The following is a 15077-nucleotide window of genomic DNA, read 5'->3' as shown; positions in this document are numbered from 1 at the left end:
TCATTCACAAAAGGAAGTTTCCTCCAGGTTATTACTTCTGTGTAGGTCTGAGAGAAAGCTGCCTCTTTACTCACCTTCAGTGCCTCTTCCCAATGATATTTCAGCCTCTGTGCCTATCTCTATCATGCTGAACTTTATTTTAATGAAATCTCACTATGCCAAGCACTGCCTCACACGCTGACTTTCTCCAGCTAAGCAAAACACTAGAATACCTCTCTTAGGAAGAAAGGAAAGTCAGGGTTATTTATGAAGGGAGGACATTTTCAGAGAGCCTCCTATATCATTATGCCTTTTTCTTTTAGAAGCATAAATGTTGCTGGTGGCCCTTTTCAGGCATCTTTTGAAACTGAACTGCTGCCTTCTGCCCCTCAGCTCCGGATCCCAGCCTGGCCTAAGGATATCCTCCCTGTCACCCCTCCTGTCTTTGGCTGGATGCAGTGGTGACCTCTGCCCTGCAGGGCTGGCATGCCATCATCTATCAGAGGTTAGCACTCCCAGGATGGGAATAGCCAGTCTTTTCCCAAGCTCTATTTTTTTCCCTCTCCAGTCACCAGCACACCACTCCGTCCATCCCATTACAGTAATTTCCTCTTTTGAAGGTATGGGATGTAATTGTACTAAGTCCCTCACCCTTCAGAAGGCAGAAAGTTCCCAGACCTCTCCTGTGTTATCTACAGACCTCTGCTGCTCCCAAGCCAGGGCAGCATGGAGGGGCCTCACAGTGCAGAGAAACTCATTTTCTCCAGAGACAGAGGAGGACAAAGTTTCCTGTCTTTTCTCTCCAAGCCATCTGTCACTTCCCCACCAGCTTTCTCAAGCTAGCTTCAGATTAATGACCCAAGGGATGGTCTTTAACCCTTACTTGGACCATGCCAGCAGAGGGGAATTCTGTCAACCAGGGAACCTCTGACACATCCACTATGGCACAGAGCAGCATTTCATAGTTGCAGAATGGTGGGGTTTCCACAAGACACATTATTGCTTCCTGACATGACACCAGGATAAGGGCAGGGCTGCTCTGGGCTGCTTAGAAATGCAGAAGTGCCATGGCTGGGTGCAGCACCTCCAGAATTTAAGTCATATCAGGTCCACAGGTCCTCTAAGACAGCCAAATGTAGAGAGGGCAAAGATGCCATAATCCAAATTTTCATGCCAGCCTGTGAGAAGGCAGCAAAATTATGCAAATACTTTATTGTGGATATTATCCAAGATTCCAGTTATATTAGCCAGTTATTTTGGATTTTTTTTTAACACATGAAAAGTGTGTAAAAAGCTTGGCAGGAGACTACAAACCTATAAAAATAAAAACAGCTTGGCTGCAAGACCAGAGCAATAGTTATGTGCTATTCATCCCTCCTTCCTTGGGAGCTCTCTCTTAGTTCTGAGACCCCAAGGACATTCAGAAGGAATCAGTGTCCCTGCCATTAAGTTGCCTTGTTCCTTCTCTAGAGAATTTGTTTCTTAGTCAAAGTTAAGGTTGCAGCTGAGGCCTTGTCCCTGTGCACTGCTTTATGTCATTCAAGAGAAACGAATGGGGCTGAAATTCTGAAAGAGTCAGATTTCTCCTTTTTGCCCCAAAAATATATCAGACATAAAGGAGGAAATCTTGAACCAAGCAGCTGAGACTCATTGAGAGGAAGTCCTGGTAATGACAGGAAAGAGAACAGTAACAACCTCTCCTGTGTGAAGGCGTTTCCGGGAGGATGCTTTGCAGGCAAAGTTTCTGGGAAGGCTTCTCCACCCTCCACAGCTTAGAAGAATGTGTGTTGCACAAAGAAAGAGATACAAACTACTCTTCCAACACTAGGACTGGGCTCTACATGCCACAAGCACAGCCATGTGCTAATACCATCTTTTGCTGCCTTTGGATGACTCATTTGGGCAGGCTGAGCCCTGCCTCATGAGCAGGTCACTCATACAGCATGCCCTTTGGTGCTTGAATTTCACTTCCTTTTTAAGAAACCTGATTTCCCTGCTGCTGAGTTGGTTGTTTTCTTCTCTTAGGTACCACCACATAAGCCAACTCGGAGGAAACCACCCTGCTCCCTTCCCTTGTATTCCCACAAAACTGAGACAAGTGACAATGATGAGCAAGTGAGTATCAATTTAATAGGGGGCCAAGGTCTTTCCTCTCTGCAGCCTGTTCTCTCCTGAGACATGAGTTTGGAGGTGGCAGAGAGGTCAGGCTGTGCAGTCAAAGCCATCAATCAGGCAGCAGCAAACCTGCTCCTGCTCTCACACATGTACTGACCCAGAGTCAGCTCCATGCTGTTCCCTGCTCCTGCAGCATGGATGCACAGCCCAGTTCTACTGCTTTTGTTTTCACCCTTGGCACACTAATGGATCCATCCAGTTACCACTGTTGAGGAACCACTGGTATTTATTAGATTTGAACAGGGAGCACCCATGCTGTTTGTTGGGCATAATGGGGTAATAGTTCTGCTCATAGATTTTTCCATCTTCAGAAAAAGGTAATAATTAATCCAGAGTGAAGAGAGGGCTTGTTGGCAATTCCCACAGAATATTTCTTTAGGACCCCTGAATGAGCAGGTCCCCATAAGCTGGCAGCTACTTGTGAAATTTTACACTCAGGCCCCCTTTGGTCACTTCCGCCCTTTGGTATTTCAGGGTATGAGGTCTACCCACCAAATTTCACATTGTCACCTGCCCTTAACAAGCAGGTAGTTCTTTGTCCTTCTTATCTGTGAGCTACAGGCTCTTGCTGCCTCCATGCCAAAGGAGCATTAAGTTTTATAATGTTAGATTCCTTCCTTTTCTGAAAAAAGCAATATGCCCCTTCTCAAAGCAATGCTCTCTCTTTCTCAAACTGCTTCCAGCCTTTTCATAGCTCTACCTTTCCTGCCATTTAGCCCCTTCCTGCTGATACTAATTGGATATCCTTTAGCTTGGTTACTCAAGTGGTGGCAGAAAGTCTTTCCCGTTACAGAAAGTTCACAATATTTGCCAACATTAAGGGTTTAAGAGGTAGAATTTTAGTCTTCCTGGTCCTGAAATAATACCAGGAGAAACTGCCACTGGCTAGATACCCTAATGAAGGCAGTGTAGGAGCAGAGCCATCACACATCACTTAACTCACACTTCAGACAGCAGCCCTTTCTGCCCAGAGGAGAGGTACATGTATCTAGCCCTCGGATGGCTAGATAGCAAAAAGAGAATGGGGTCAGGAATGAAGAAAAAGAAACTTTTGTGTTGGAGCACTATATGAAGCTTCATTTGCTTCCCTACAAGCAGTTTCTGCTTATCTCTTCCAAATTTTCTGCCTTTATTGTATTTCCTCTTTTCCACCTACTACACTGTGATGTTCTCCTGTTTCATTCTGTTTTGCAGAAGCGGTCGCCAAATGCTTGCCCCATTCCCAAGGTCAAGGTGAAAAGTTCACCCATGATTGAAAAGCTGCAGGTAGGTCCTGGCAGAGCCCACATGGCTTCCCCAGCAAATTAAAACTGATTGGCATTGGTCACAGCTACTTCACTTGCAGAGCAGCAGGGGTGACAGCCAGGTAAACAGGGCCTCACTGGGGAGGAACCAGCCCCACCACACACAAGGAGGAAGGCAGAGCAGGTCTGGTAGTGGTAATGGGCACCAGAAGCAGTCCAGTGATCCTCAGGTGTGCCCATAACCATGTCAGGGCATGGATCAGGATCATTTGGATCTGTGGAGTACGTGGCTGGGCATGGGCATGGCAGCAACACTACCTGAGCAGGGGTAGGAGCCTCAGTTTAAGTGCAGCTCTTGAGAGAAAGTGAGGGAAGCCCTTGCTGAGAGTTCCTCCAGCTCCTTCCTCACAGCAGTGTCACTCACTTGTGTCCCCTGCACTCCACTGGGGTGCTGGCCTCTAGCACAAGCAGTGACAATCCTGGCAGTGGGGTGTGTGCTCCAGGCTCTGGCTGTCCCCTGTGTGTGCCTGGAAGCTCCGCACTGCACTTCCCTCATCTGGATTCCTGCAGCTACACACAACACACCCAGCACTTCCTGCCCTTTTTGTGCTTCTGTGGTGCCTGATCTGTGCTGCTGAGGGCAGCTCAGCACTCGATGGCCTGAAGACAGAGTGCCCTGCCCCTGCCAGCCACCTGTCCCAGCAGCACGTGTCACTCCAGAGCCTCCTCGCCACCCTGACACAACCTGAGCCTATTCATAGCACTGTCCCTCCTGATGCACCCAAGGACATTTGCCCAGGGGAGCTTTCCAGTGAGAGACCAGAAGGAAATGTTTTGCCAGAGTTAATCACAACCTTGCTGCTTTCCATGGTCTTCTCACAGCTGCACAGGTCAGTCTACAAGATCAGGCTGGAAAATGCAAGCTCCAGTTGGGCACACGTGGGAGGGTTTAAATCTTGAACCATTGCTGGCTGCTTGTTCAGATTTTCTGCCAGCTCAGCCACTGCAGACTGTGGTGTATTGGCTGGGTCACTGGAAAATCCCAAAAGGACTGAGGATGACAAAAGAACATGTCCTGAGTTCCAGCTGCCAGGGAAAGACAAATGTCCAGTCATAACTTCTATGCCCAGGCTTGTTTGTTGACAGTGTCACCAGGAGGAACCCACAACCAGGATATCTGTGGCTTGTGACAGCTGAGAGATGTGGCAGGGCAGGGGTTCCCCTGTGTGGCTGTCGTGTGTAGCACATGCTGCTGTCCCGCATGCCCCTAATGGGCGTTTTTCATTGCAGGCCAATCTGGCTTTTGCTCCAGCTGCTCTGCTGCCAGGAGTGTCTCCCAAAAGCCCTGGGATGAAAGTCCTGGTTTCTCCATTCAGCACGCCTCCCTCAACGCCCACCAGCCCAGGGACTCAGTCCCAGCCCAGCGAGACGCCAGTCAGCTTTGATCAGCCCCCAGAGAGCACTCAGCTGCAGTTCTACAACAAGGTAGGGTATATGTGCTAGGATTTCTCCATTCCAAAAGGCTTGCTTATTGCTTGGGGATGAGGAGGAAGAGGAGGCTGAGCCCTCAGTCCTGCTGTAAGAGTGTCTATTTGTGGCCAAGAGAGAAGATTTGTGCAGCAGGTTCCAAACAGCCTTTCAGTGAAGCTGTGTGGAGTCTCCTCTCTGCCTGCCAAGCAGCTTTCCCAGCCCAGTGTGTGTGAGGGAAGGGATGGAGGGGCTGGACCCAGTCACATCAGCTCGGCAGTAACGGGGTGCCTGGTGCCAGGGGGTGCTGAGAGCAGGTGGTGCCACACGCCAGCAAATGTCTGAGGTGGCTGAAGCTCAGTTTGGGGAGCCACACAGAGTTTCTCAGTTTCACAGGTGTCACCAGAGCGCTCAGCACTTAAATGAGGAACTGTAACCTGCATTCACCATCACCACCTGGAGTACCGACTCCTTCCTCAACCTGCCAAGAGCAGAAAAGGCTGGTACATCCAGTGGCATTTTCCTCTGTTGTGCTTTCCTGCTTTCCATTACCACTCTCTTGACTGCTTCAATGTCTGCTTTTCCTGCCTCCCAGGTGCGGACGCGAGGATCGATAAAGCGCCGGCCTCCCTCCCGGAGGTTCCGAAGATCTCTGTCCGAGTACGGAGACGGGGAAGATCTAGGGGTCAACTTGTCCTCTCCAGAAAATGGTGCCAGGGAAGATGAGGTCTTTGGGCCCAATGGCAAGACAGAGGAGGTGGAAACAGGGAGCAAAGAGCAAAAGAAACAGGCGGGGTCTGATGAGAAGCCAGCATCAAGGACGGGATCCAGCAGATCAGAGGATGAAGGAAAAGGGAGCAAAGAGCAGAAGAAACAGGCAGAGTCTGATGAGAAGCCCCCATCAAGGAGAGGATCCAGTAGATCAGAAGATGGGGAAAAAGGAGAAAAACAGGCAGAGGAAATTGCTCCTTGCAAGAATAACACAGGGAATACAAAGGAGGAGGAAGTGTGTCATGATGGCCCAGGAGAGGAGAACTCTCCTCAGCCTCCCTCTGGAAACAATGAGATGTGTGACAGTCCCCAGGGAAAAGAGCAGCAAAGCACTGCCTGTGAACAAGGAAAGGGAGACAAGGAGAAGGAGGAAGCTGAAGCTGAAACAAAGGAGAGCAGTGAGAGCACAGACACACAGAGAACATCAGACACTGAAGAAACAGCGCTGGCACCTGAACCACTGCAGGATGCAGTGGGATTAGGGACTGCCAGTGAGCCTTCAGTGTCTGTCACACAGGACCAGGGCACAGCATAGCTGTAACACACAGGTAAGATGGGACAGTGTGATGATGGCTTCGGAGGCACCTGAGGGCTTTGCTGTTAGCAGAAATGGCAACTGTGACAGAACACAACATCAATTGCTGCTCCCCATATGTCAGAAGCCTCAGATCTCAGGCCTGCAGACTGTGAAGCAGGGTACTCAAAACAACCAGCCCTTCTGGGTGGTGTTACAGAGAGGATGGAAAAGAAGCAAAGCTGCTTGTAGATTCAATATAATGGAGAAGCTCTGCTCACCAGGCACCATCCTGCATTGCTGTTTTGAAAGCAATCTCAAAGTCCTTGCAGTAAAATGCACATTTCCCCAGCAGTAACCATGTATACACTATTATCAATATGACTCCTTACATATAAATATTTATATGTGTGCACATGTGTGTATACATGTGCACATATATATATATATATATATATATATATATATATTCCCTATGTGTTTAGCTTGTTAGCTTTGCCAGCAAACCCAGGGCGCACCAGTTTCATGATCAGATCTGAAAGCATGCAAGCATGGGCCTTTGCCACTGAAATAAAGGATTTCCCCTGGCTGAAGCAGGCCTTGTTCCATGCACCTTCTTGTGTGTTCTGTAACCACTGATGACATAGCCACAGATGCCTGAGGATGTGTCTTGTCCCACCTCAACCACCTCCTCTTCAAATGCTTCCTTGGTTTGGCAAGGAGCAGCTGAAGGAAGGATTCCTGTGGTCAGGCTGCATCTCACCTTTGCCTCCTAGCACCGAAACCACCAAAGAACCCCCAGGACTTCCCAGCATTGTCTTTGCTTAGACCCATGATTATTTCTCATTATTTCCTTACTTATTTTCCTCTCTCAAAAGGACACACCCAGTCAGGGCAAAAGAGACTTTACATGTGGATAAGAGCCACCTAACCCAATCGAGATGGAAGCTACTGGAAAACCTTCAGTGACAGGAGAGGAGCAGAATGCAGAAATCCCCTGAGGTCCAGACTCATCACAGAGCTGAGTGGCCACTTGCTGGCTCTCTGCTTTGCACCATCATGTTTTGGGACAGCTGGAACAGGAGACTGTTTGCAATCTTTTCAGGGTTAAAAACTCAGCTGTTGGCTGGCGATTCTTGGTGATATTTGGAGACTGAGAGACCTGATACCCACTGTCCTGGAGACAACAGCCACCACCACTCACGGTCATTCTGCTTCTTCATCCTGCTCCAAAATGTCTTTTTTTTCTCCCCTGCATTGGTCTTAGATGAAGTTCATCAGTTACATACATACATACATGTACGGTGCCTTTTTGGTAGCTTCTTTTGAAGGACTTTGGGTTTTAAAACTTCAGAAAATAATGTTTTAACAATAGGAAACAGTTGTTTTCTCCATATGTTCTGTATGGCAGACAATGTGAACCCTGAACATGGGGAAAACTCCTAGAACATTGATCATAAAAATATATATTAATGATAAAAATATAAAAATAAAATCCCTTTGAAGTGGGGCTAATCTGTGAAACGGCCACCTGTGGTAGGCTGATAGGTTCTGTGTGCTTCAGCTTTGGGGTGCTTTTAGTGTGGTGGAAAATGACAACAGTGCAGATTGTATGCAAAGAAAAGATGTGCTGAGTAGGTCAATAGGGCAGGTTCTCTTATCTGGCTCTGGGCTCCAGTCCAGATTTAGAAGGGCTGCTTGTCCATCAATCTTTCTCACCTCCAAACTCTACCCAGTCTCTTTTGAAACTTCTGGTGTGTGGCCACCAAGAGCCACTCATTATAGAAAGCATCCCAGCTTCCCGGAAACAGCCAATTAATTTTGTGCAGGTCAAAAAAGAAGTCTTAGCTGGCTGAATTTCCAGTGGCATTGCCTGGCTGAACTGGTGAAGCTCAGGCAGCCAGTCCCTCCAAAGTACTTATGCCCTGCACTAGATTTGCATTCACTCTTGGGCTACTGAAAGTCATGGGCTGGCAGTCACTACAGTTTAAATCTGGAGGATATTTGGGGGAAGGTGGATGTCAAACCCCAGCTTGACCAGTTTTCTTGACAGCAGTGCCTGAAGCTGTGTTGGCCACACAGAACAAAACGTCCATACTGTGACGTGGACTAAGGTCACACTTGCTGAGAGCCAGCAGCGCTTGCCTTCCTGAATTATCATGGGCTTGTTGGCAGACACGACCTCCACACCCTTTTGAGCCATGCTGTGGAGCACTGTTGCCTTTGAATCCATTTTAATCTGCTTGCTCTAGCTTGTATTCCAGGGCAGGCTGCAATCGCTGGCTGCCCCGTGTTTCTTCTCTCAGCACAGTGTCCCATCTGGATGTGTGAGTGGTTGTGCCTTACTGTACATACAGATATATGTGTGCCTGTGTAGAGAACGTGTATGTGTGTCCCGAGCATGGGAAAGGAAATCCGAGGGAGAAGCAGAATAAATAAATGGTGGAATAAAACCAAAGCAAAACAAAAATCTCTGTCTTTTGTTTCCTCCTGGAGAAATGAAGAAGTCTGAGGAAGAATGGGCAGAACTGGTAACAGCAGGAAAAAAAAAAAAAAAGGTGAGAATTCCACTGACATTAGGACTTCAAAATTTAAATTTAATATGAGAGGAACTACTGAAAAATAGGGAGGAGTAGGACTTTTTGACAGAAGTCTGGGATGCAGAGGCGTGGAAACATGAGGACGTCAGGAAGCATTAGTAGGATAGAGCACATCAGGGACAAGCGGGATTCAAACCAGGTGGGCTCAGAACCCCAAGGCGATGCCTGTGGGTCCCGTGGGCGCTTGTCCTGCCCGTGGATCAGCCCGGGAGGGTCCGAGCGCACCCGGGACACGCGGGGACCCGGTGCGACCCCTCCGCACCGCCAGGGGGCGCAGCGCACGGCGCGTCCCGGGACGAACCAAACCCGCTGGGGGGGGATGGGGGGCGTTGGGTTGTCCCATTCGTCCGCTTCCCCATCCCCTGGGAACGAGCTCGCCCGGCTTCCAGCGCCACCGCGCGCTCGGAGCGGGAGTGGGAGTGGGAATGGGAGTGGGAATGAGAACGGGAAGGCTGGGTTGTTCCTGCGCTCTTCGGATGAGCACGGGAGTGAGGGCCGCGCGGGGGAAAGCAGCGGAGCGCGGCGCGGGCCACTGCCCCGCCCCCCCGGCGGGCACGCGGAGCCGTCGCTAACGAGCGGAACCGTAGGGTCGGGGGAAGGGCGCTGCCAGGGATTACCCTCGGAAAGGAGACGGAAGGAGCGAGCAGGGAGAAATGGCCGCAGCCCCCGCAGTTCGGGAGAACAGCGGTGTGTTCCGGAGCGCTGGGCATAGCCGCTGGGGGTAGTCGGCAAGGACCGACCCGCACAAACTCTTTCCGTGGTGGCGTGGGCAGGGGAGGCGGGACGATAGTGAAGTCCAAAGCTGGAAAAGTAAATGTAGAGCGGCTCGTTGGTCTAGGGGTATGATTCTCGCTTCGGGTGCGAGAGGTCCCGGGTTCAAATCCCGGACGAGCCCGCTGGGATGGGGATGCGCAAGCCCCTTTCCTATATTTTGCTGCCGCGGGGCCCTTGTGCTCTTTTGCGCCTCAGGGCCGCCACGAGCGGGACCGGGGACGCGGGGACGGCGCTCGAGCCGGTACCGTGTGCTGAGGCTCAGCCGCTCGGAGGGGCGAGGAGCGGCCCCGCAGCGCTGTCTCGGTGAGGAGAAAGGCGGTGGTCTGCCTGGGAAAAATGGGAGTAGCGACTCCCGGTGCCAGACGAAGAGGAGCGGCAGGTCCTTGGTAAGTTCTTCAACCTTTTCTTGCACTAAAAAGGAACGAGTGGCTCTCCATGCCCCTTCGCTGTGCGCGGAAGCCGCCGCTGCTGCGGAGAAGGAAAAAATAAATAAGAAAAGGTGGGCTCGTCCGGGATTTGAACCCGGGACCTCTCGCACCCTAAGCGAGAATCATACCCCTAGACCAACGAGCCACCTTATTACGGTGTTTTTCTCTCCTATACAGGAAGGCTGCAAGGACGCCGCGCAGCCCCTCTTCCGGACGGCTCCGGCCTGTCCCAATTCCCGCGCTGCTCCCGGTTCCTGAGGGGGCACAGGCGCTTCCCTGTGGCTGCCAGCACTCCCCGGGCTCCTGACGGGCACCGCGGCAGGCTTGTCTCCCTGTGGGTGTGAAAGCTGCTCGTGCGCGGCGAGCCATCGACCGCAGCACCAGGCCACAAACCCCAGCGCAGTGAGGGGAAATTCGTGGTTCATTTCCATAATTTCACACTGTACCACAGCCCAGTAGAGATAACGTTACTTTCTAAGTTACAGATGATGATTTTATGCAGACCTCTCTCTTAACAGTCTTGGAATGCTGATGTTGGTCAGGGTGGAGATCACTGTTACCTTGGCTTTTGCCTCTCTACAGTAAGAGCCTCTAAACTCATTTTGCCTGTAGTCCAATATATTCCAAGAAGCTGGGGGAAAGGTAGGAGGGAAAGATAGGGAGACAAATTGCTTCTGTTTTATGTGCTTTCTTATGTATCAAGGTTATCGGGAAAGGTTATCATGACTGAAATTTTTCCTTAGCATCCATTCAGCACTGGAATAGCTCATCATTCCCATCCTTTTTTGTGCTAAGTTCTCCTGAGAACACTTATCCTTGCTTAGTGGGTGATCCAAGACATTCTTCTGAATCAAATGATGAAAAAGCCAAGTTGTTGAAGACAAGACTGAGTGGGGATCTTGTCAGTATGTACAGATACCTCAAGGGTGGGTGGCAAGAGGATGGTGCCAGGCTCTTTTCTGTGGTGCCCAGTGCCAGGATGAGGAGCAGTGGCCACAAACTAAACCACAAAAAGTTCCACTCAGCATGAGGCAGAACTTCTTTGTGCTAATGGGCCAGAGCACTGGAACAGCTGCCCAGGGAGGTCATGGATTCTCCCTCTCTGGAGACATTTAAACCCCACTTGGACATTTCCTTGTGTAATCTCAAGGTGACCCTGCCTTGGCAGAGGGCTTGGGCTGGGTGATCTCCAGTGGTCCCTTCCAGCCTCAACAACACTGACTCTGTGAAAAATAGTTCCCAAACTCTTCAAAGTCTGTATGCAATTACTGTGCTGCTGCCAGCTCTTGAGTTTTGGAACAAAAACCTGTGTTTCTATTTAACCAAAGTAAACATGAATGTGGCATTATCTGCTAGTCACAGTTTCTCTCAACTTGCAGAAGAATAAATATTGCTGTAAGGAACACACAATGCTTTCTTGTGCAAATAGAGCCTGTTTTTCCCCCTTTTCTCTCATGTTCTTCTATTACTAATTCAAAATGAGTGTGTTGGGTAGGATATTTTTTGCAGGAGTGCATATCTTTGCACACTAAACAGTGTACACTGTACAATTCCTCTAGGATGTACAGAGATGCAGGCTAAAGAGAAAACAATCAAAGCCCTTAAAAATGTAAAATCAGTCTAAATATATTTTTTTCTTCTCCTAGAAGTTATTAACCCCTTTTTTTTTAACACAAAAATCCTTCAAGCTACTAGAAACCTCTCCAAAACAAAGAATAATAAGGATAACAAAGGTCTGAGTTTCTAACATGAACAGCAAGAAGGAAGAAGATGCAATAAATGTTCCTTGGTACAAATTAAGCTGTCCCAGCACCCTGTTTCCTCTCTGGAAGTAGCAGAAGAGAATAATTTGATCATATCTATCTGGATAAAGAATTTTCTGCTGCAAGTAGACCAGATATTGTCCCAGGTGTTCTCTGTACTGAACACCTGTGTTACTACACAACAAACAGGGAAGTCAGGGCTGTTCCTGTGGCAATGTGATCTCAGCTCTGTCAGGGAAGGGACAGTGTAGGTAAGGGCTGTGCGTGCCCAAATCAGGTTTAGTACACCCAAAGAGAGCATATGAGCTCTGTGAAGGACAGTCAACTTGAGAATAAGAAAAATGCAATTTTAAAAAAAAAAAATTGTTTAGGTTTACTGTCTTGCAAAATTACCCAGAAGGGTGAAGCTTGGCCTCTTCAAGGATTGAACAGTTTTAAACTGTGCAGTACTGAAGGACCTGGAGGTGAACAGTGATCTCTGAGTACTGAGGTGCTTCCATGCTGGTAAGAGCACTTCCAGCCCCCCAGGAGAGCAGTAAGGTTGGTTGGAGCTTCCATGGAAAGGAAGAGCTCAGAGGAAGTATAGAGGAAAGAGGGCTTGGAATGAAATTCTTATCACTGCCTGTCAGTTTCTGCTCCATTTGGAAAGCAGGGGTATTGATGAATTGGCTAAAGACCCACCCACCACGGAAGTCAAATGAGGTGCCAACCAAACAAGGTGATATTTCCCGTAATACAAAGAGTTGCCTGTGCTGTTGATATTTATTCCCAAGAGGTGCCCTGGATTTCTGCTAGACTGGGTTTCTAGAAAACACGTACAACAGTTAGATGAGGAATGTGCTCCAGAGCTTCCCCTTAGGGTATAAATAATGGATGCACAAGCTGTTACATTTTAAATCCCATGAGAATTTTAAGGTGGTGTCTGGCATCACAGCTGGAAAGAAAATAATCTGCCTGTGTTTTTGCAGGCTTGCTTTGTCACAGCCCTCCTCAGCATGGCACACGGTGGCCTTTCCTGTGGCCTCTCTCACCTGCAGAGGTGTCCAGAGAGTGGCAGAGGAACTGGTGGCACAGGGATCTGGACAAGGACCAGCATCCATGGAGCACTGGGCATGAGCAGAGCAACCCCCAGGCTTCTGGAGGCTCGGGGATGCAGTGAGCAATAGCCCTGAGATATGACTCAGCTTGTGCAACTTCTTTAAAATGCATGGTTGGGAAAACACGGCACAACAAAGAGGTTCTCAGAAGCAAGGAGGAAGAGGGAAGGATGAAAGCTTGGTCTCAGGGGGCGTGTAGCAGCTGGGAGTCCAGTCAGCAAGCAGAGGGAAATTTCTGGCAGGTATTTTCAGGTGAAAGGCAAAGGTGGTTGCACAATTGGTAGAGCAGAAGAGCTTCTGAAGGAGCTTGTGCTTACAGGCAGTGCACGCTGAAACAGGCTCTCTGAGCTAGCAGGGAACAGCTGGCAGGATATCTGGGGAGGCAGGAGGAGCCACCACTCACTGCCTGTGCTCGGAGCTTGCAGCAGCTCTCCCACTTCCCTTGGGACAGACCGGTGCCGTAACGCGCACCCGGGGGAACTCGAGGCTGGCATAGGGGTTGGGGCACTCCATGAGCAACGGGATCTGCTCCTGCTGCCACTTTCCTGCTGGAAACTGGGCCGAGTGATGCACAGCAGGAGGCTGCCATAGCTGGGAGTGCTGGGACACCACACCACAGTGATTAAACCGCTGCAGTCCTTACGGGCCACAGTCACCGCACAGCTCCTGGGAGTTCTTGGCTACGGGAAGCACAACTCTACTGGAGCGACTGGCAGTTTTGTGGCTCTCAGTGATTGTCCAGACAGGTTCAGTGCCAGCTGGAATGGTTGGTACCATGCCTCCAAAGGCACTTGGATAAACTTCCCACACTGCAGGGTAACTGTTGGACAGCACCAGAGCTCGAGGCAGCCTCGTGAGGAGTGGCTGAGGGCGCGGGGATGTTCAGCCTGGAGAAAAGGAGGCTCAGGGATGACCTTGTTGCCCTCTACAACCATCTGAAAGGAGCCAGGTCGGGTTTGGCCTCTTCTCCCAGGGAGCCAGCCACAGGACAAGAAGGGCATGGCCTCAGGCTGCACCAGGGGAGGTTCAGGTTGGACATTTGGAGGAATTTCTTCACCGAAAGGTTGATGAGACATTGGAATGGGCCACTCAGGGAGGTGCTGGAGAGGTGCTTAAGGAAAGGCGGGACGTGGCAGTCAGTGCGTGGTCAAGTTGATATGGTGGCGTTGGGTCATAGGTTGCGCTCGATGCTCTCACAGGTCTTTTCCAGCCTCACTGACTCGGCGATTCTGTGAGTCAGCGTTTCTGTGCCCCCCGGGAGGCACCGGCCGGAGCGGCCCCGCTGCGCCCGCGCCCTCCGCAGCACCGCCGGCTGGCCGCGAGGGGGCGCCAGCGACGCGCCCGGCTGGGGGGCGGGACAGCGCGTTCCCTGCGTCCATAGGTCACCTGGACTTAACTGATGGCTCTCTTGTCCAATCTTCGTGAAGCAGCGGGGCGGGGCGCGGGCGGGGCGAGCGGGGCGCGGGGGGTGTGTGTGAATGACAGCAGCAGCAGCCAATAGACAGGCGGGGCAGGGGGCGGGGGGCGTGCCCGCGGGGCCGGGGGCGGACAATGAGGGCGCCGCGGGGAGGCGGCGGCGGTTGGAAGATGGCGGCGGGCGGAGGCATCGCGGGGCGGCCCTGCGCGGCGTGGCTGCTGATCGCCACCGCCGCCCTCACCGCCGGTGAGTCAGGGACCGAGGGAGGGCCGGCCGCCGGTTCGCCCTTCAACGCCGCTCCCGGGCCTGAGGGCGGTTCCGCGGGCAGGGCATGGCTCTGCCGCTCGCTGCCCACCCGGTTCGCAGCCGGGTCGGCGGCGGCCGAGGATCCCCGCCCTCACCGGGGAAAGGGTCGGTGTGCCGGGGACAAAGCCCTCGGGAGCCGGCGTGGGCAGGGCAGGGGTGCCGCGGTGCCAGGGCAGTGATGCGCGGCGGCCCCGTGTCAGCGCTGGTTCCACAGAATCCATTAGCTTGGAAAAGATCCCCGAGATCATCGAGCCCAGCCGGGGACCGAGCACCGCCGTGGATTCTTCGCTCCGGGGACGCGGGTGGCGTTCGCTGGGAGAGTCACCGGTGACCGAGGAATGGGGACGCTGGGGTTGTGGTGAAGTATTTGGGTGGAGGGGAATTGTGTCAGTCGGGTGATGCACTTATGACTCGTATAGGTGGAGAGTAAGTGCAGAATCGCTGAACGGGTCGGGTTGGAAGAGACCAGAGTGGGGTCATCTGGTCCAACCTCCCTGCTTGGGCAGGGTCATCTCAGAGCACATGGCTCAGGATTGTGTCCA

At 51.3% G+C, this 15077-nt stretch overlaps 2 protein-coding genes and 2 non-coding genes across 12 annotated transcripts in view; 3 read left to right on the top strand and 1 right to left on the bottom strand.

The window, feature by feature from the left end:
- Nucleotides 1-8609, top strand: part of RCSD1 (RCSD domain containing 1) — a 30223-nt gene extending 21614 nt beyond the window's left edge. For 2 of the 5 annotated variants that reach the window (XM_030235079.2, XM_050978069.1), the window contains exons 3-6: nt 2005-2094; nt 3349-3420; nt 4689-4883; nt 5461-6743. In XM_030235079.2, coding sequence (XP_030090939.1) covers nt 2005-2094; nt 3349-3420; nt 4689-4883; nt 5461-6171 — 1068 coding nt within the window. In that variant the 3' untranslated portion in view covers nt 6172-6743. Of the gene's footprint in view, nt 1-2004; nt 2095-3348; nt 3421-4688; nt 4884-5460; nt 6744-7028 lie in introns of those variants that run through there. The other 3 variants (XM_030235081.2, XM_050978080.1, XM_050978074.1) reach the window with 2 other exon arrangements.
- A 964-nt stretch (nt 8610-9573) lies between these two features.
- Nucleotides 9574-9645, top strand: TRNAP-CGG (transfer RNA proline (anticodon CGG)). The gene has a single exon. It is a non-coding gene; the product is annotated as a tRNA-Pro (tRNA).
- A 380-nt stretch (nt 9646-10025) lies between these two features.
- On the bottom strand, nt 10026-10097 carry TRNAP-AGG (transfer RNA proline (anticodon AGG)). Its single transcript has one exon. It is a non-coding gene; the product is annotated as a tRNA-Pro (tRNA).
- Nucleotides 10098-13556: 3459 nt separating this feature from the next.
- MPZL1 (myelin protein zero like 1) overlaps nt 13557-15077 on the top strand; it is a 42305-nt gene continuing 40784 nt past the window's right edge. For 2 of the 5 annotated variants that reach the window (XM_018916880.3, XM_050978394.1), the window contains exon 1: nt 14361-14475. In XM_018916880.3, the coding sequence (XP_018772425.3) occupies nt 14364-14475 (112 nt within the window). In that variant the 5' untranslated portion in view covers nt 14361-14363. Of the gene's footprint in view, nt 13762-13796; nt 13843-14360; nt 14476-14596; nt 14863-15077 lie in introns of those variants that run through there. The other 3 variants (XM_018916884.3, XM_050978383.1, XM_030234492.2) reach the window with 3 other exon arrangements.

Source organism: Serinus canaria, chromosome 1 (genome assembly GCF_022539315.1).
Source record: "Serinus canaria isolate serCan28SL12 chromosome 1, serCan2020, whole genome shotgun sequence".
Lineage (NCBI taxonomy): Eukaryota > Metazoa > Chordata > Aves > Passeriformes > Fringillidae > Serinus > Serinus canaria.
Note: the sequence above shows the minus strand (reverse complement) of the source record. Positions and strands in the feature narration are given on the sequence as shown.